The following is a 20,961-nucleotide window of genomic DNA, read 5'->3' as shown; positions in this document are numbered from 1 at the left end:
CTCTCTCTCTCTCTCTCTCTCTCTCTCTCTCTCTCTCTCTCTTTCTCTCTCTCTGTATGTGTGTGTGTGTGTTGATTACCACAGAGTAGATTCAGGGGCCCCTTAGGTCCTCTGTAAGACAGGCTTTCCCTAAGCACCCTGCACTGCTCCCTAGAGCCCCCACTGGCAGAGCACAGTGACACTCGACTCTCTGGGAATCAGGCATTCAGACCCTGAGTCCAGCCATCTTTGGAAAGCAGAATCACTTCCCTCTCTCGACTGCATAGCCCCGCTCTGAATGCCTGCAGCTCTCTCCAGAGAAGGAGCATGTGAGAGGAGATGAACAGCATGACATTTTGGCAGCATACCAAATTCCTTCCATGCAGGTACCCAGCCCCTCCTTCAGGCACAGATCCAACTGTGGAAAATGATTGAAGGCTCTGATTCTGATTCGGCTGTTTGGGTCGTATTCCAAGACTCTAGACCTGAACCCGCCCACTCAGATGAAGTGAGATTCAGTAAACTCATGCATGTTTCCTTTCTAGGAATTCCTTATAAGCCCACGAATGCCAAGAGCATCTGTGAGTCAGAGTTCCCTTGTTGCTATTTTGGCTTCACTACCCACTGTAGGAACCTTGATCACCTGTCTCTGTGATGCAGCACCACACAGCCTGGCACGCCTTTAGTCTCAGCACTCAGGAAGCAGAGGCTGGTAGATCTGTGAGTTCAAGGCCATCCTGGTCTACACAGTGAGTTCCAGGACAGCCAGGGCTACAGTGAAATCCTGACTCCTATAACTAAGTAGAGACCCACTGGCACCTCCGGCTTCTCAGACTCCTATCATGCTTTTTGCATTTAAAAATATTCTCACTTCGAGTGGCTGGAGAAATGGCTTGGTGGGTAAGTAAGCCTCATGATGAGAGTTTGACCTCCAGAGCTAGTGTGAAGGTGGAAAGAGAGCACCAGCTCCACAGAGGACAGACACACGACAGACAGACAGACAGACAGACAGACAGACAGACAGACACACACACACACATAAATGAAAATGGCCCTCACAGGCTCATAAGGAGTAGCACTACTAGGAAGTGTGGCCTTGTTGGAGAAAGTGTGTCACCAAGGGTTGGCTTTCAGGTTTCAGATACTCCAGCCAGGCCCAGTGTCACTTCCTCTTTCTTCTGTCTGCCAGCCCAGACGTGAAACTCTCAGCTACCACTCCAGCACCATGTCTGCCTACATGCTGCCTCGCTTCCTGCCATGATGATAATGGACTAAACCTCTGAGCTATAAGCCAGCCCCAGTTAAATGTTTTCCTTTGTAAGAGTTGTTGTGGTCATGGTGTCTCTTCACAGCAATAGAAACCCCAAGACACAGGGTTTCACTATGTAGTCCTGGCTGGCCTGGAATGTACTTTGCAGACTAGGCTGGCCTCAAACTTACAGAGATCCTCCTGCCTCTGTCTTCCCAGTGCTGGAATTAAAGATCTACACCTCCACAACTGGCCATAAAACAAACAAACAAACAAACAAAACAGCACCAACAGCAACAAAAGGTGACAGCTCCTGAGGAATGGCATCCGGTGTTGACCTCTGGCCTCCATATTCACGAAGACACATGCATATACACCTCACCACCACCACCGAACACAGAAATTCCAGTTCAATGGTTGTCATTTTGTCAGAACGGTCTACAAGAACCACTTCAGAGTTTACCAGTTCACCTATGACTCATCTTCCCACATTTATGTCTGAGCCCCACAGTGAAAACTGCCCCCTTAGCCATTCTGGTGTGTGTGGATAAGGAATCTAACACAGCCTAACACAGTCACTGTCATGCATTCCAGTCTTCCTCAGTCTTTGAGTTCAGCTGAACCTGGCGTCTGGTAGCAGGCTTAAGATGAGGAGGGAGTAGGGGGAGGTCCCCAGAAGTAACTGCACCCCACAAGGCAAGTACCTCAGGAAGCCATGCTGGCAGCTCCAGGCAATGGACAACACACATGCATAGAGAGAGGAAAAGGTTTCTACTGCCAAATAAATAAATAAATAAATAAATAAATAAATAAATAAATGGTGATAGGATCTAGGGGTTTGTGGTCCCTGGGTGTGGTGGTTTGGATGAAAGTGGCCCCCTAGGCTTTGATGTTTGCATGCTTGATCCCTAGTTGGTGGAATTGTTTGGTAAGGATCAGAAGGTGTGGCCTTGTGGAGGAGGTATGTCACTGGAGGTGAGCTTTGAGGTTTCAAAAAGCTTCAAGAGATACTAGTGACCCAGTAACTAGCCACTTTGATGCTAGGCCCAATCCTTCCTCCACTGCCCTGCTCCTCTTTACCCTCTCTCCTCTCTGCTTTCAATATTTTCAGTTCAGGATGTGAGCTCTTAGCAACTGCTCCAGTACCATGCCTGCCTGTCTTCCTGTCACCATGATGATAATGGACTGACCCTTGAAACTGTAAGCAAGCCCCAGTTAAATGCTTTTCTTTTCTAAGTTGCCTCTGGCATGGTGTCTCTTCACAGCAATAATACAGTGGCTCAGCAAGGCACCAGGTATGATGGAGCCTGCTCACATGTCCCTACGTCTTCAAGCAGGGTCACATTTCCTCCCAACCCCTGCCCAGATTTTTAACAAACACCATAGCAAGCTTGGACATTCAGGTTTTGCTGTAAGTGAATTATCCTCAAAATCGGACTTGGCATCTTCTTTTCAGAACTGTCTTAGTCAGCATTCTATCGCTGTGAAGAGACCATAACCATGGCCACTCATAAAAGGAAGCATTTAATTGGGGCTTGCTTGCAGTTTCAGAGGGTCAGTCATTTGCTATCATGGTAGCAAGCACGGTGCTGGAACAGTAGCTGGTACATCCGGATCCATAAGCAGAGAGAAAGACTGAGCCTGGCAAGGGCTTTTGAAACCTCAAAGCCCACAACAGCGGCACACTTCCTCCAACAAGGCCACACCTCTTGATGTGTACAGGTTCTATGTCAGCCAAGCTTAATCCTTCTAATTCCATCAAAGGGTTCCACTCCCTGGTGACTAAGGATTCAAATATATGAGCCTATGGGGCCGTTCTTACACAAACAGCCATAGAAACCCAGAGTCACGTGCCTCTGGGGAGCACAATTCCTGCAGAGAGTCTGCGGGGAGCTCCTGAGCTGGGCATCTGGGCAAACGATCCTGACCTTATGTGGTCCCTAAAGCTAAGCAGGCTTGGGCCTGCGTAGTGTTTGGATGGGAGAACTTGAGCAGGAACCTTAGTGCTCTGAGCTCAGCATTTTCATCCCACGACTCTTCCATGCAGTGAGACGTGATAAAGCGGCCCCCAGACACCGTCCTTATTCCTGCTGCAGTCTTCTGTGGGGGCAAAAATTCTGTCACACCACGTTACCTGAATGAGCAGGTGAAATTAAGATGGGAGTCCCTGAAGCTGGTATGGCGGAGTATTTTTTGACAAGCACACCCTGGGATACAGTAATGAGAGCTAAGATGACTTTTCCAGAGCCACAAGGGACTTTTCTGGCCACTGAGGCAGTGCGTGCATGTCGGTCTGCCTTTATCTTTTCTATAAGTCGCACCAAAACATCCGCTTAAGTTCTTTAATTTGTACCATTTCTTTAAATAAAGAATTTTGGGCCGGGAGATGGTGGCGCATGCCTTTAATCCCAGCACTCGGGAGGCAGAGGCAGGCGGATCTCTGTGAGTTCGAGACCAGCCTGGTCTACAGAGCGAGTTCCAGGACAGGCTCCAAAGCCACAGAGAAACCCTGTCTCGAAAAAACCAAAAAAAAAAAAAAAAAGAATTTTGGTACCAAAAAAAAATAATAATTTGTCACACAAAGCATTGTGGTCTACAAGAACCTGATAGAGGAAGCTGCTGGCAACTGAGGAACAGTTAGCCACACTCATGCCATGGGTTATCGCCGTGCCCATTCTCACTGGCAACGGTAATGAACGAAAGCCTTTAGATCTAATTAGGTCAGAGAACTATTCCAGAAAACCCAAAACTCATTTCGGAGTGTCTCCTTCTCCTCCTCTTTTCTCTTCCTCCTCCTCTTCCTCTGGTGATGCTGGAGATGGAACCCAGAAATGCATGTTAGGCACACATTCTAGCACTGAGCTCCACCCCCAGTAAAATTCTGTTCTTCTGAGCCACTCTCAATACCAACTTCTGTGTCAGCAAAGCTTAATCTCAGCTCGCTCACACACACACACACACACACACACACACACACACTATACAGACACATACACACATACACACACATTTATGTACACACATACACATATATACAAGTGTATATACATATACACACATATATACACAGGTATATATATGTATATATATTATACGCACAGACCCCCACATATATGCATTATACACATTATACACACATACTCATAAATACACAGTATACAAATATACACATTGTACACATGGATATACACATATATACACATGTGTATATACACACTCTATACACACATACACACAATTCAGCCTTGAACAGGGGCTGAAGCTAGTGAGGCTCTCTTAAAGGCCATGGTCCCTGGGCCTACATGCTGGAAGTCAAAGGCCAGGGGCAGATTGGGGGCAGGTACGTGGAGGTGGGGTCAAGGACAGTGAAAAATGACCTAGACCCCAGAGGGCAGGCTGGAGCCAGCAGGACGAACAGAACCCATCATTTGGGTGAGTTTGTCCTGCCTTCTACCTCGGGCTGTTGAAACAGGTCTGCTAATGCACCAGCTGTGGTTAGCATCAGAGGAGACTTCTGTTTCTCAGACGTTCCCTTCTGAGCAACGGGTCTGGTGGGTCCACGGTCAGTGACTGGAGTCAAAATCCCCCCAGGCAGTGACGACATTCTTACGTTGAAAAGGCCACGTCTGACCAACCTCACACAGTGATCAGGCACACTATGTAACCTTGTAACTGCAAGACTCTTGTCAGGCTTCTGAGGACACCTGTGCCGGTGAACACTCTTGTATTCCCCCTGGACCATTCATTACGTATTCCTGGCTGGTTTTCAGAGTCAGAAGCCAGACCTTACTTGTCTGGAGCCACGGTTGGGCCCCTGGCCTACGACACTGATACAGTGTGAGTGCCTTGCTGAAGCCCAGGTCCCTAATCAGAAGGCCCAGCACAAAAGTTACACTCAGAATTGGAGAGGCTGAAGGAGGAGCAAGGGAAAGAACACCATGTGGGTGGAGGGAACTCTGGGGACTGTAGTTTTAAAAAGGCAAGATGAAGGGAATTATGGGGAATGTAGTTAAAATAGCCGAGTTAACACTGCAAAGCTGTCTCAGATTGGTTTCATTTGCTTGCTTGACTGATTTTGGGGATGTGTACGTATGTGTATACACACACACGTAGGTATACAAGTGTATGAGTGTGCGATGAAGGTCAGAGGGCAGTTTTGTTTTATTTTTCAAGTACCATCTACCCATTTTTGTTTTGTTTTACACTGTGTTGTGATGTGAAAATCTTCCCCTTAACCGTATCATGGAGTAGTCATGTATGTATGTATGTGTGTATGTGTGTGGTGTGTGCATGTGTATGTATGCCTGTGTTTTTACTACTTCTCTATTGCTGTGATGAAACAACACCAAGGCAACTTGGTTTATTTGGGCTTACAGTTCCAGAGGGTTAGAGTCCATCACCATGACGACTGGGAAGCATGGCCCCAGGCAAGCTGAGAGTTCACATCTTAACCCCACCCCCAGCAGGAAGCTGAGAGAGCAACTTGAAATGATGTGTGGCTTTTGACATATCAAAGCCCTCCAATCACGTACTTCCTCCAACAAGGCCACACCTCCTCGATCTCCCCAAACAGGGCCATCAATACTTGGGGACCAGTATTCACATGCCCAGGCATATGGAACACATCAGTCAACCCCCCCACACACACACACATGTGCCAATGGTGGCCAGAGGTAAGCTTTGGATATCTAACTCTATGGCTCTCATTTTTTTCTTTTAAAGAGGGTCTCTCGCTGAACCTGGAATTCACCATTTTAGCTGGGCTGGCTGGCCAGGAGCCCCAGGAGTCTCTATCCCCGACCTGTCTGGTACAGGGTTTGCAAACACACCACCACCACACCCATATTTTTCTTGTGGGTTCTGGGTTTTGAACGCCTGTGCTCACACTTGTGTGGTAAGCACTTCCCCAACTGAGCTGTCTCCCAGCCTAGGTGTGAGCCACCACACCCAGCTTACACTGCTTCCAATCCTGTTTAACCTATCTCCCATCCCTGAGAGCCAGAGCCATCCTCTCGTTAGCCTGCAGAACCCTGCACCCAAGTGGGCATGGGAGGTGCACACATACATACCCCACTGCGACATCAAGGCTCTTGTACCTGAGTCCTGAAAGCCCCCAGAGCCCACAGTGTCAAGAGCTACCTTTCCCTTTAAACGGATTATCTCCAGCTAATGCGATTTGACCTCGATTCTTCCAAAGCAAAAGTCTTGACAGCTCTGTGCAGGAGGTTGGCTGAATGACAAGAGCAATTCCATTAACTTTTGGCATCTGTCCCATTCAACACGCCTCATCTCAGAGTGGAATAGGAGGACAGACCACAGGGCGACAGACATAGAGGTGTCTTATATCCAGAAGCATTCAGGTAGCTGGTGAGCACCCTCTTGGGAGCCCAGGAAAGATTTCTGGAGGTTTTCCAAGTTGGAGATTCCCTGTGGCTGAGCCCTGAAGGTCCCAAGAGCTCACAGTGTTGAGTTACCTTTTCCTTTTGCATTTAATAAAAGGGTAGCCCCCATTTTTTACACATACAGATGAACATATGCATGGAAAGAGAAGGAGAAGGAGGGAGGGAGGAAGGGAGGAAGGGAGGGAGGGAGGAAGGGAGGGAGGGAGAGAGAGAACGAACAAACATGTTTCTGCAGACCTGCACACCATACTTTAGTTATATGGTGTGACGGAGAAATATGGGGCCTCTCTAAGTCACTGTTATTTCTGCCTGAAGAGTTCTCCCACAACATGGCTAGCTTCTCTTACGGTAAGCTGTACTACTGTCCATCAAGGTCTGTTTTTCTCTATACAAGAGAGTTCTATTTCCCTGCTCTTATGGTTTAAACCTGAGATGAGATGTCCCCACAGGCTCACCATTTGAAATGGTGGTGGGGCTATTCTGGGAGACTTTGGAACTTTTAGAAGGTAGAGCCTGGCTGGCAGAAGTAGGTCACTAGAGGCAGGACTTGGAGGATTATAGCCCGTGGAACATTTGCCTCGGGTCCCCCGGTGAGGGGCTGAGCAGCGGAGCTCTTGCCCAGCACCTGCAAGGCCTGAGGTCCATTCCCAGCAACACACACACACGCTCACACACACACACACGCATACACACACACGCATACACACACACACACGCATGCACACACATGCACGCATGCGTGCACACACACACACACACCCTCAACAATTCTAGCCTGGCCGCTTTTTCTGCAGCTGCTTTCTGCATCACCTCCCTGTGAACACTTACTGCACAGACCGAGCCACACTGCCATACTGACCCACCATGTGGGCAGAGATCCTCTGAAACCATGAACCCCAATAAAGCCCCCTGAAGTCACTTCTGTCAGGACTTTTTTTTTTTTTATCATAACCAAGAGAACGTAGCTAATATCATGAGTCTTAACAAGAGAACCAGCCGTTAGAGCCACACTGAGGCCAAAAGACATTTTTATTTCCAGTATGAATTGCCAGGGTGCGCCAAGAAAAGGGAGAGCAGTCCTGCCAAAAAGAGGGAATTTGGGGTTTATCGGATGGTTTAGACTGTGGGAGAGTGAGGGAGAGCATCAAGAAAAAGGACAGACAAAAGGGATTGCTGGTAGTACCCTGCGTGAGAACGAACCACAAGATATACAATGAGACCCACCTTAGGAGTTGGCATTAACAAAGAGGAAGGAAAGAGGGGGTGCACAGGCCTGTCTGAAGGAAACGTGGCAGAAGAGAGCGTGGGACGGGCATGTCTGCTTTTTAGAGGGAGTTCAATGCATGCCTATAGGGGCTTGCACATGTATGGATTATGTGGCCACATTGCACATGTGCATAGATTACTCAGGACTTAAGACCCAAGGCTGACTAGGCTGTTTGCCTGAATGCTAATGGTGCATGCGCAGCCGTGGGACCCTGGAAATGCTAGCACCTAGGGTGACTAAGCTTTTTGCCTGAATGCTGATGGCGCTGGGACCCCGAATGTGATGGAAACGACAACAACCACTGTAAGTATAACTTCCCAGGACCTCTGGCCATTAGGTAGCAGGAGGCTGTGGTCAAGCTGTTCTCCTGAGATAAGGGGTCAGCACACTTCTGAGATGTACAGAACATTCAACTTCCATTCCCTGACGGGACTGGGTCCCTCACAGGCCACCATGTTAGTGTCTTATGCTGTGGAGTAATCTTTCTGTACACTGTGAATATGTATCACTCTCATTGGTTAATAAAGAAGCTGACTGGCCAATAGTGGAACAGGATAAGGGTAGGCAGGAGAGCCAAACTGAGAACGCTGGTAGCAAGGGCAGAGTCTGGAGTCACCAGAAGATGCAGAGAGAGAGAAGCAAGATGGGCATGCCATACTGAGAAAAGGTACCAAGCAACATGGCAAAGCATAGATAAGAAATATGGGTTAATTTGTGAGAGCTAGTTAGTAATAAGCCTGAGCTATTGGCCGAACATTTATAATTGATATTAAGACTCTGAAGAGGTCATTTGAGAACAGCTGCCAGCACGGGAAAACTGCGTTCACAGTCTTAGGTGACTCCATCTTTGGATCAGCCTAACAAATATTGAACTTGCATGTGGCCCATGACTTGTGGCCACTGAAAGGGTGAGAGGAAATGAGGCATCTCTCTTCTTGGTGGAGGCTGTCTCCTTGTTCTTGCTTTTCTCCATCACAATCACAAACGTCTCTAATAGTGATGATCCTCTCAGCTCTGGTTCCATCCTCTCAGCTCCAGGCTGCCCATGATGAACAGGCAAGGTGTGTGGGAAACCAGCCTTGAGTATAAGTCATCAATATTGTGAGATGATTTCGTGGTTATCAGAGCAAGAATTGTCTGACCTATTAGTGGAAACTGGAGATTGACAAGGTCTCTGGGGAGGACAGTGGGAGTGGTGCCAAGCTGCAGTGATTCCCAGGACTCAACCAAACCAACCCACTAAAAAAAATCTTCTCTTCACCAAATGCTGGAGTACACAGGTCACCTTCAGAACCCCCATTATGTCTGCAAGCCAGTGTCTGGGAATTGTCCCCACCCAGAGAACTGACGTTGTACTGTGGCTTGCATGGGGATACATCATCTACAGAAAAAAAACTAAGAATTTTAAATGTACACTTACATCTCTTCTAGCCAACACAGACAGTAACACACCCTGTTTCTTTGTTAGTTTCCCTGTCCTGAAATATCATCTTTTACAGGGAAGCACTTGAGTGTTCAGAAACAAAAGCAACTCAGAAGGCTCAGGAAGCTCCTAAAAACTTACCAGATTCACAGGGTCCCTCCCCAAGGTTAGAATGCCTATAAGAAGAGCTGGAGAAGGGTTTCCTCCAATGGCTGGAGCGGCCTACAAGTCAAGCGGGCAGCTTCAAGGATACAGCTTTCAGTAGTTGCATCAAGGTTGGAGTGGCTACATGAGACCCCGTCTTAAAAAAAAAAGAAAAAAGAAAAAGAAAAGCAAAGTGACCACTGTTTTATTTTTTAGGTCCCAACATATCTTTTGCAATCATTCCAGACCTACAGACATAATACACACTGACAGTGAATATAACTAATATTCTGAAGAGGGTTTTTGTTTTGTTTTTATTTGAGACAAGAGTATCACTACATATCCCTGGCTATCCTGAAACTCATTATCTAGACCAGGCTGGCCTCGAACTCACAGAGATACAACTGCCTCTGCCTCCTGAGTGCTGGGATTAAAGGTGTGCACTACCACACCCAACATTTGCGGGTTCTGTTTCTGTTATTTCCCTATAACAAAGGTTACTCTAAGCATGTGTGTTATAAGGAATAAGCCCCTCGTGTTGCTCTTGGCAGCTGGACAACCATCTCTCAGCCCCTGAAAAACTCTATGTTAAGAATGTCCATGTCAGCTGGGCATGGTGGCCCACACCTCTAATCCCAGTCCTCAGGAGGCAGAGGCAGGTGGGTCTCTGTGAGTTCAAGGCCAGCCTGGTCTATACAGAAAAACTCTGTCTGGAGAAAAGAAAGAATGTCCATGTTTCTGGTCATACTAGAAGGTGTATAACAGTGTGATTTGTGGTGAGTGTCACAAAGTCTCAGTGCCAGCTCCTTGGCAACTGGAAGCTAATATCACCTATGGTGATGATATCAGACCATCAAGGATAAGGCATCCCCAGTAAAAAAACTCAGATACCAGGACAACAGTGGGTATCCCTGGTTCGTTAGTTTGTTCTGTTGCAAAATCAAGAATGCAAGAAGGATGATTTGGGATCATGATTTCAGAATGTTCAGTCTATGGTCAGTTGACATTCTGATGGTGACAGCATGCACAAGAGGCTGTTCACTTCACGGTAGCCAGGAAGCAGAGACATCAGGGAGGGACGAGAGAGCACATTTACATATCCTAGAACCTTTAAAGGTACACCTGCCCCTGGAACCAACTTCCTCCAGTGTGGCCCCGTGCTTCTGGAGCCATCCAAAGTTAGGACACCACTGGCTAGACAAGAACGATCCTGTGGGAGACATTTGATATTGGGACCAAGACAGCTGGCAAAATTCCATGTTTCCTGTCGCATTCTGTTGCTTGAAGAAGTTAGCACTGTCCACAGATAACCATACCAGGGAGGCAGGCCATTCAGAAGCATTGTACGTGGACCACTGGAGTCTCCCCCAGGACTCTGTCTCTCTAGTGGGTTTTAAGAGGTTTCTTCTTTGCTGTAAGAAGCGATGACTCAGAGGTTAAAAGCGCTGGCTGCTCTTCCAGAGGACCAGGCTGAAATCCCACGTGGTGACTCACAATCTCCATACCAGGAGATCTGATGCTCTCTTCTGGCCTCTGGGGACATGGCACGCATGTGATGCACAGGCATATATGCAGGCAAAATACCCACCCATGTAAAATTAATATAAAAACCACTGTGACCACGACACTCACAGCACCCAGTGGGTTTAGTGAGTCCTTCTGGGGGATGATCGGACCAAAGAAGGTCAGCATTCTGTTACTGGAACAAACTACCCAAGGGTAGCAACTCATGAGAGAAAGATTGATTTTTGACTCACAATTTCAGAGGGTTCAACCCAGCATCCGCACCCTCGCAGCTGTGGCTCTGTGGCAAGGCAGAACACCATGGAAAACCCAGTACAAAGCTGCTCATATCTCTGCGGTCAGGATATGGAGAGTAACAGGGAGGATCCAAAGGCAAGCCACATCCTCAGTTATCTGCTTTCTCCAATTAGACCCCACCTCCTAACAGCCCCATCCAGCCCTGCGTACACCAATGGGCTAGCCCATCAGTGACGTCGCCACCCTCGTGGTCCATTACCTCTCAGCAGTATGAGCTTTTTCGAGTGACACTTCAGATCCAAACCACAGAACCAAGAGTCACCTCAGGCGCCTTCAAACTTGTAACTGGTGTCAGAAGTGTGGGTGTTCTTGAACCTCCAAAACTCTGCTGTCCCTTTAGGGGTCAGGGTGACAATCATGCCCCTGATATTTGATGGTCCTCATCCAACAGAGAAGAATGGCACTGGCTCAGAGCCCTTGGTCAGCAACTTGATACTCAGCTCAAAGGCAATAAAATACTTCGTCCCCATGTGTTTTCACTGCAGTTATCATAATGGCTATCTTCTATTTATATCGAATAGTATCGGCTTCCCACAGGACTGGCTTTTAGAGTAAATTTATTAAGTTAAAAGAAGTTGGTCCTAAACATATAGGCATCCTCCTGAATATTAACCTTCATCAGGTGATGAAAGGAGACAGAGACAGTGACCCACATTGGAGCACCGGACTAAAATCTCAAGGTCCAAATCAGGTCCAAAAGGAGAGGGAGCATGAGCAAGGAACTCAGGACCGCGAGGGGTGCACCCATACACTGAGACAATGAGGATGTTCTATTCAGAATTCACCAAGGCCAGCTGGCCTGGGTCTGAAAAAAGCATGGGATAAAACCGGACTTGCTGAACATAGAGGACAATGAGGACTACTGAGAACTCAAGAACAATGGCAATGGGTTTCTGATCCTACTGCACGTACTGGCTTTGGGGGAGCCTAGGCAGTTTGGATGTTCACCTTACTAGACCTGGATGGAGGTGGGCTGTCCTTGGACTTCCCACAGGTCAGGGAACCCTGACTGCTCTTCAAGCTGATGAGGGAGAGGGACTTGATCGGGGGAGGGAGAGGGAAATGGGAGGCGGTGGCGGGGAGGAGGCAGAAATCCTTAATAAAAAAAAAAAAGAAGAAGAAGTTGGTCCTTACATGAAAGTAGTGTGTTGTACAGGTGGAGGAAGATGTGGCAAAGGCTGGAGGATGCCATGTTTGGGAAAGAACACCCTAGGGACATCCTAGAGCATCTGTATTCTGGTGTGACTGCCCAGCCAGGGGCAAAGACACAGCTATTTCTCCTATTCTAAAGGGCACTTTCCCTCCCTGCCACAGTCTTTTTGCTTCTTCCCCAGGGCTGTGCAATGTTTTTTAAGAAGTGACCCACAGTTGTTGATAGTGGCGCACACCTTTAATCCCAGTACTTGGGAAGCAGAAGCATGTGGAAGGACATTTGTGAGTTCAAGGCCATCCTGATCTACATAGTGAGTTATAGGATAGGCAGGGCTACATTTTGAGACTCTGTCTCAAAAATAAAATAAAATGCCTGGGCTAAGTAATGAGTCTGTCTCAGATCTTTAAGAAGAGAGAACAATACTAACAATGAAAAGTAGGGCTGAGTCGGTAAAGTGATTGCTAAGCACTTGGGGGACCCTGGGTTCAATCCCTCGCACCACCATATGAAACTGAGTGTGGTAAGTGGCTGAAGTACATGTCTGTTATCACTCAGGAGGTGGAAACAGGATGGCCACAAAAGGCCAGCCTGGGCTACAGAGAGACCCTCCTTAAAAAGAATAAAATAGTAACATTTTCAGATGATTTGATTGTGTGTGTGTGTGAGAGAGAGAGAGAGAGAGAGAGAGAGAGAGAGAGAGAGAGAGAGAGAGAGATTTGCTGATTGGTAGATTTTGCTTGCTTTTCTCCTGAGATGTGAATAAGATCTGTTTACACTGACAGGTCACTCTCTGAGTCCTCTAAGGCCGCTTCAATAGCTCCCAGCAGTTGCTCCTGCTCTGATAAGGTGGTCGGTGTCAGTAATGAGTTTGCAGCCCCCTCTCTTCAGACAGAGACCATCTATCTCCCCCTGTCTTCAGGAATGCCCCAGAACACCGAAACCCATGGGTGTTCAGGTCCCTTATATGAATGATGTAGTCTCTGTACATAGCCCCTCCATACACCCAGAGCCTCTCTAGGTTGGTGTCCATGGAGACCAGAGGCATCTCATCCTCCTGGAGCTCGGGTTAGAGATGGAGACACCCAACATGGACTTCTTGGAATCAAACTGGAATCCTCTGCAAAAGGATTCCATGTTCTAACTGTTCTTAACTGATGAACCAGATCACCAACCCTTTTTATTTCAGGTGTGTGTGTGTGTGTGTGTGTGTGTGTGTGTGTGTGTGTGTGTGTGTGCAGGGACTACAGAGGCCAGAAGAGGGGTCAAATTCTCTAGCAGCTAGTGTTACAACCAGTTGTGAGCCTCCAGAACTGGTGCCAGAAATCAGTATGTACTCTTAAAGACTGAGCCACCTTCCCAGCCCCTTCATCTTATTTTTTGAGACGGGATCCTCTTACTGAACCTGGGCTTCCTCCCTGCCTCCTGTAGACTAGCTTCCACCTCCTCCCCAGTGTTGGGCCTACAGGTGTGAGCTGCCACAACTGACTTTTTTGTTTGTTTGTTTTTCAAAAATAGGGTTTCTCTGTGTAACCCTGGCTGTCTTAAAACTCGCTCTAGACCAGTTGTTCTCACACTCACAGAGATCTGCCTGCCTCTGAATCTCCAGTGATGGGATTAAAGGCGAGTGCCACCATGCCAGGCTCACACATGGCTTCTTATGTGGGTGCTGAGGATCCAAATACAGGTCCTGCAAGCACTCTCTCCCCTACTGGGCCATCTAGCCAGTGTGATTTATTATATGAAACACTCTGGCGTTTTCTCTTATATTTATTTAGTTTTGTTTATTTGTTTTTGCCTGTCTTTGAGACAGGGTCTCACTATGTAGCTCTAGCTAGCCTAGAACTTGCTCTGCAGACCAGGTTGAATTTGAACTCACAGAGATTCTCTTGCCTCTGTCCCCCCCCCCAGCTCTGGGATTACAGGTGTACACCACTGACACTCAGCCTAATTAGTTATTTTTAAGACAGGGGTTCATGTAGCCCAGGCTAGACTTGAACTTGAGATATGCGGCCAAGGGCATTAAACTTCTGACCTTCCTGGTGCACCTTCAAAGTGCTGATTCCAGGTATGCTTCACTATAACTGGTTTTATGGGGTACTGGGGTTCAGATTGGAACATCTGGCCATACTGGGTGGGCATCTAGCTCATTTGCACAGCCAGCCTAAGATGTTCTTTTCTTGTGACTTCATTTCTTCTTATTGTCACGTAGCTCAGGGCCTGCTGGAATGATTTCGCAAACCCCTGCCTGGAACCTGGTCTTTTGACCATGGTGTGACCCTGATCATAACCCTGAACTCTTACCAGCCCCCACAACACCGTGAGCCTGAAAGGACCAGCCTGGCTGGTTTTGACAGAGTGCTCCTCATGAGGTAGAGTCCAAGGATCCCCAGGAAATGTCTGCCAGAGCCCACTCCTCCACTCTGTTTGCTCCTACCCTCTGCTCAGAGCCTAGCCGACAGCCCCACAGCCTCCCTGGTGGGCATGGCCTAAACAATGTCCTGAGGCCCCTCATGTGGTAGGAGACAAAGCTTGGGGGTGCAGCATACTTATGCATGAGGTATCCTGAGGGGCAGAGGGACAGGGCTCCCCAGTTCATCCTTATTTGTGCTCTGACTGATACCCAGGTTTGCTGGTTCTAACCCAAGTTCTGAAAGTGGGCTGGACCAGGGTCCTGCCTTACCCCCAAGGACCCTGGCCATATCCTCCTTCCCTGCACACACCAGGCCTTCCCTGTGGAGCGTATGGCACCCTTGCCTACACCCAAGGACTCCGAGCCCAGGCCAGACTCTTCCTCCCATGTCTGTGTTACAAACTCACAGAAGACAGAGACCATGGAAGAAAAACCACTTGGATTTATCTGAACAGATTAGATAGGGGGCTGGGCAGGGCAGGACAAGGCATGCCTGGGGAGCCAGGCACCCTCAGAGGGGGGAAGCCACCAGTCTAAGGCCTGGCTCCCTCCAGTGGCCTCTTCTTTGGAGAATCATTTTGTGTTGGCCACTCTGTAGGCTCTTGGGGCAGAGGGAGGCGGCAGGGGGTGGTGAGCTGCTGTGGCATGGAGGCTCCAGCTGGGCTGCCCATCGGGGTGTCAGTCCCCACTCACCTGTGGCGATTCAGGCATACTCGGGACAACTGTCTACACTTCCCACCTGGAAGAAAAGGGACCAGTTCTCCCATGAGCTGGAAGCTATTGATTATCGCATGCACTCTGGGAAGCACCTGGGGGACAGGTAGGCCAGTCTTGGCCCTCAGGAAGTTCCCAGTCCACTTCATAAACATGAGAAGGGGGCCGGTGAGCTGGCTCAGCCAGTAAAGGTGCTTGCTGCTGAGCCAACTGGCCTGAGTTCTATTCCTGGAACCTATGTGGCAGGAAGAGAAAACCAGAGGCGGAGGAGACGGCTCAGCGCTCAAGAGCACAGGCTGCTCTTCCGGACGTCCTGAGTTCAATTCCTAGCACCCACATGAAGGCTCACAACCATCAATACCTGTGGTCCCCTGGGATCCGATGCCCTCTTCTGGTGTGCAGACATACATACAGACAAAATGCCCATATACACAAAAAAAAAACTTTGTAGTTTTTTGTTTGTTTTGTTTTTAGATAGGTTTTTCCTCTGTAGCCCTGGCTGTCCTGGAATTCACTCTGTAGACCAGGCTGGCCTCAAACTCAGAGATTCACCTGCCTGTGCCTCCCGAGTGCTGGGATTAAAGGAGTGTGCCACCACCTGATTAATCTTCATTTTAAGAGAGAGAAAAAGAGAGAAAACTAACTTGTGAAAGTTGCCCTCTGATCTCTATATGTATACTACACACACACACACACACACACACACACACACACACACACACACTGAAGTAAATAAATGCAGGCGGGAGTGGAAAGTTGCCCTCTGATCTCTATATGTGTACTACACACACACACACACACACACACACACACACACACACACACACACACACTGAAGTAAATAAATGCAGGCGGGAGTGGAAAGGCAGAGTTCAAAGAACAGGAGAGAGGCTGGGACCTGGATCAGAGTCAGCTGGGCATGGGGTAGCGATTTTAAGAAGCCCCAGGCACATGGGAATACAGCAGCCCACCTGCCTCTGGCCTCCTGTCCTGCCCTCCCTGCCTGGGTCACCATGGCCTCGTCTCACTGTTACCTCAGTGCCCAGCTCTGTTCTGCCCCTGGACCTCTGCAGACGCTGCTCCTTCCACCCAGGGAGGCTTTGTCACCTGGTCCTCAGGACAACCTGATTTCACTCCCACCTCTTGCTTCACCGACAGGGGTTCCTCCAAGCTCCACCAAGCTCTGAAGCCCCCAGAGCAAGCCAGCCTTGTCAAGGCCTTGCGCCAAGTGTCAAGTGGTTTGGTAGGTCCCTCCAAACGCTCCTCTTAGAGCTGGGTCCTCAGTACTCGGTCTGGGAGGCAGGGTATGGGCACCCAGGAAGATATAGGTTTATTCTCTGTCAGTTAATCCTCAGGAGAAGGAGTTGTGGTCTCCTCCCTGTTCTCTCACTTCCTGTCTTGTCACGTGACCTCTTCTGCTACCCACCCTCCCCCACCAGAGGTGGACCTGGAGTCCTCCATCACGCTCACTTTATTTTCTTTGAAGGCGGAGTGTTTTGCTGAACCTGGCACACACTGATTCAGCTAGGCTCCTTGGCTCTTGCTCTTCAGCAAGGGGTGGGGGTGTCACGGACACATGCTGCTTCCCCTGGAGGGGCTGGGCATCTGAATTCAGGTTCTCATGAGCACTTCACCCACTGATAGCTCCCAGGCCTCGTGGGTCCCTTCTTAAGTTATAAAGTAGAATAAGCACTACCACATATCACTCCCCGTATTTGGTCACAGCAGAGCTTCCAGAGATGAATAAAGTCGGGGGAGGGGGTGGGGCGGGAGCGGGGCTGGGGGAGGGGCAGGGATGAGGCTTAGGTGGTACAAAGCTTGCTCAGCACACTCAAGTGATGGGTTTGATCCCCAGTGGGGCATTAACCAAGTGTGCCTATGAGCCTATAATCTAAGCACTTGGGAGGTGGAGGCAGGAGGATCAGAAGTTCGTTAGCCACTTCGCTTTTTGGGGGAGAGGATCCAAGTTTGTTTCCCAGTACCCATACCCATATAGGGAGGCTTACATCTCCTGCAACTCCAGCTCTAGGGGATCCAACACTCTCTTTCGACTGCCATGGGCATCGGCATTTACACACGCACACAGACACACACCTATACACATAATTTTTGTTTGTTTTTTGTTTTTCGAGACAGGGTTTCACTGTAGCTATCAAGCCTGTCCTGAAAGTAGCTAATATAGACCAGGCTGGCCTCGAACTCACAGAGATCAGCCTGCCTCTGCCTCCCAAGTACTGGGATTAAAGGCGTGCACTACCACCGCCCGGTTTACACATAATTTGAAAACAAAAATAACATCCCCTTTAAAAAAAAAAAGATGTTCAAGGCCATTTTTGCTACGTAAAAAAGTCAAAGCTAGCCTGGGCTACATGAGACCCTGACTCAAAAAACAAACAAAAACTGCTGAGCTGCGTGGCACACACACCTATCTCAACCCTCAGGAGGTTAAGGCGAGTTTGTGAGTTTGAGGCCAGCCTGGGCAGCACAGTGAGACCCTGTTCAAAAAGAAAAAAGTAAAGTCTGTTTTCTCATCTCCCAAACGAAGCCGGCCCTTGGCTTGCAGTGAAGCAGAATGTGGTGGACATAGCCGCCAGCTGAGTCTGCGTGTCTTCTCTGTGTCCCTTTGCCTCTCTCATCCGGACACCATGAAAAGCCAAGAAAGACTAAGATGGTAAGGGGAAGCGACCAGCGCCCTGGGAACAGCGTCCCCTGCTGACTCAGTCCCATTGCAACCCGAAGAACGGCCCTGTGGTGCCTCGCCAGCTCCCACATGGCAGGCGAGGAGCTGAGTCACAGCTGTGGGGGACCTGAGTTTGCACAGCCTTGCCCAAGGTGGTTTTAAGACCCTGACCCTCAGTCTCCAGAGCACCCCGCCCCGAGTCCAGGTCCCCCTTCTGCCCAAGCCCCACTCTCACTGGTGAGGATGATAATGCCGGTGATGAACAGCACCGCTGCCACCAGGAGTCCCCGCTTCCTGAGAGTGAAATCATCTGTGGAGACAGAAGTGGAGGTGTCAGGTCAGGAGGTCTTTGTCCCTCCTCCCCTTATCTCCAGTGGTATGCGCTTTGGGGTAGGGGGCTACTTACCATAGTAGAAGGGGTTGTTCTCATCCGAGGCTAGAGGGAACAGACAAATGTGAGTCAGAGCTGGGCGAGGACACCCGAGACTCAGCCTCTAAGGCCTTAGAACGAAAGTGGAAATCCTCCCTGTGACATGCCATGTGGCTCCCATGATCCTTCGCCACTCACTCTGCCTCACTATTGGCATCCGCTGGCCTTCCTGCTCTTGAGTCCAAGCAGACCGTCCCACACCTTAGGTCCTTTATAGGAACAGCCTTCCCCTAGACACCCGCAAGGCTTCTCTGACACTTCCTGCACCAGGAAGCCTTCCTCGGTGCTGTGTATGAGACGCTTCCCGACTATTCTCATATCCCCAATTTCACTCTGTTTTTCTTGATAACAGATGAAAACTTACCCGATATATAAGAACCCCAATTATTATACGCTGTCCTCTCCCACTAACGTGTCAGCTTCAAGGGGGGGTCTCGCTATATAGCCCAGGCTGTCGTGGAACTTGCTGTGTAATCCAGGCTGGCCTCAAACTTGCAGTCATCTTTCTTCCCTGCTTTCCAGGTAAAGATTACAGGGCTGCACCACCATGCCCAGTAACAGCAGAGATATCTGTCTGTCTTGTTAGCGGCTGCCTGGCACACACATGACTCTGGGATGAGTACACAGGTGAATGGGTGACCTGGGCATATGGCTTCTATGTCTTCCGTTGGGGGTTGGTAGACAGGAAGTGGAGATCAGGAGGGGAAGAATCAGGACTACCAAATGGAGTCCTTGCTGGTCCACGAGTGATCTTAGGTGTGTAAGCCAGTCTCTAGCGGCCAGAAGAACCACCCAGCTACACCCAGCCTGAATTTCAATTTTCAGAATTCAGAGCTCAGAAAGCAGCCACCCAAACACGCTGAGGTGGTGACCTGGCTTGTTCAGCCGTTTAGGCACATGCTGCCATCTGTCCAGTCAGACATCACCGCCTTCCTGCCCTCTGTCAGCCTCCTCCAGGACATGAGCCCTTCAGACTTCCCCACACAGAGCAGAAACTAAAGGACACCTGTTAATGGTCAGGACAAGGAGGTACTAACCGTGTGAATCGGAAGAGTAGTACCACACTTCATCTTTGGTTGGGCTTGGAGACCCCATCTCAGGGTGTGCCATCGTACCTTCAGGTGATAGGCAGAAAAAAAACGGTCAGAAGACAAGGCAGGAGGGGCCGCAGGAGCAGAGACAGGGGTGTGGATGTAATAACGGGGCTACATCTGTGCATCTGGGGGACGGCGCCCAGGCACCTCCCATCGACATTCTGGCAGCAAGCATCTGCCGGTACCCCGAGGCAGGACCAGCTGCTCAGCCCCAAGCGTACCCCTCTCCTTGAACGCCAGTCATAACCCAAGCGCAGAAGTCAGGATTTTATGGACTTGGTCCCCACAGTCTTGGAGACATACTTATTGAAGATAATGTGAGCATTCCCTCTGATTTGGGACTAAAAATAGCAGGGCATTCTCATTTTAATATTAATTTAATTAAAAAATTTGGAGACAGGGTCCAACATGCTGGCCTCACGCTCTCTCTTCCACCTCTGCCTCCCGAGTTCTGACATCACGTGAGGATTAGATCATCTCCTGCCTCAGTCTCAGCTGGGGGGGGGGGGGCTCTCCTGGCACCTGCTATTATTGACCAATCAGAAGGCCCACTTTTCAGGCTTCCGTTGGGTCAAACAAGGACATGTGATCTCAACATGTCAATAGGAGTCAATTCCAGGCTTATGGGAAAGAGTTAGGTGTCTCCTAGCTGCCCAAGTATGGGACATCTTTGCCACCTAGAAGGAAAGAGAATGTTGACAGCAGAGACCCAGGGGTAGCAATTCAGACACTGACAGTTCCTGGTCCAGCTGTGCCTGATGCTTTATCTTCAGATTTTACAAAATTGAGCCAATAACATCTTTTTTAAGAGAGATATTTTGCAACTGAAAAGATTCTGCTGTAACAGAAAAAAAAAAGACTCAAAGGAAACCCACAACTCCATTTCTCAGTGCCAACCAGCCCAGAAATAGGGAAACAGACAGCCAGGCAGCTTGTCTATTGCAGAGTTGCCTGCTACAGAATGGCTTTTCAAGGATCTGAGAAGGTCTTCCACACAGAGGCATTGAACTTTAACTCTGGACAGCTTCATATACACTCACACACTCATACACACACTCACACACGGAGAGACACACTCTCACACACACACTCATGCACAGACACACTCATACACACACATGGACTCAACCCCTCTCTCTCACACAGACACCCTCACACATACATGCACACACATGCACAGACACACTCAAACACA

At 49.0% G+C, this 20,961-nt stretch overlaps 2 protein-coding genes across 2 annotated transcripts in view; one reads left to right on the top strand and one right to left on the bottom strand.

The window, feature by feature from the left end:
* The window catches only part of LOC113457658 (zinc finger protein 420-like), a 1,205,902-nt gene that overhangs the window by 990,159 nt on the left and 194,782 nt on the right, over positions 1 to 20,961 (top strand). The gene's annotated exons all lie outside the window — the stretch shown is intronic.
* The window catches only part of Fxyd5 (FXYD domain containing ion transport regulator 5), a 10,533-nt gene continuing 4,844 nt past the window's right edge, over positions 15,273 to 20,961 (bottom strand). Inside the window, exons 6-9 of the mRNA XM_026786298.1 lie at positions 19,710 to 19,787; positions 18,649 to 18,678; positions 18,478 to 18,552; positions 15,273 to 15,587 (exon numbers count right to left, since the gene is read on the bottom strand). Of these exons, the coding sequence (XP_026642099.1) occupies positions 15,538 to 15,587; positions 18,478 to 18,552; positions 18,649 to 18,678; positions 19,710 to 19,787 (233 nt within the window). The 3' untranslated portion in view covers positions 15,273 to 15,537. The remainder of the gene's footprint in view (positions 15,588 to 18,477; positions 18,553 to 18,648; positions 18,679 to 19,709; positions 19,788 to 20,961) is intronic.

Source organism: Microtus ochrogaster, linkage group LG4 (genome assembly GCF_000317375.1).
Source record: "Microtus ochrogaster isolate Prairie Vole_2 linkage group LG4, MicOch1.0, whole genome shotgun sequence".
Taxonomy (NCBI): domain Eukaryota; kingdom Metazoa; phylum Chordata; class Mammalia; order Rodentia; family Cricetidae; genus Microtus; species Microtus ochrogaster.
Note: the sequence above shows the minus strand (reverse complement) of the source record. Positions and strands in the feature narration are given on the sequence as shown.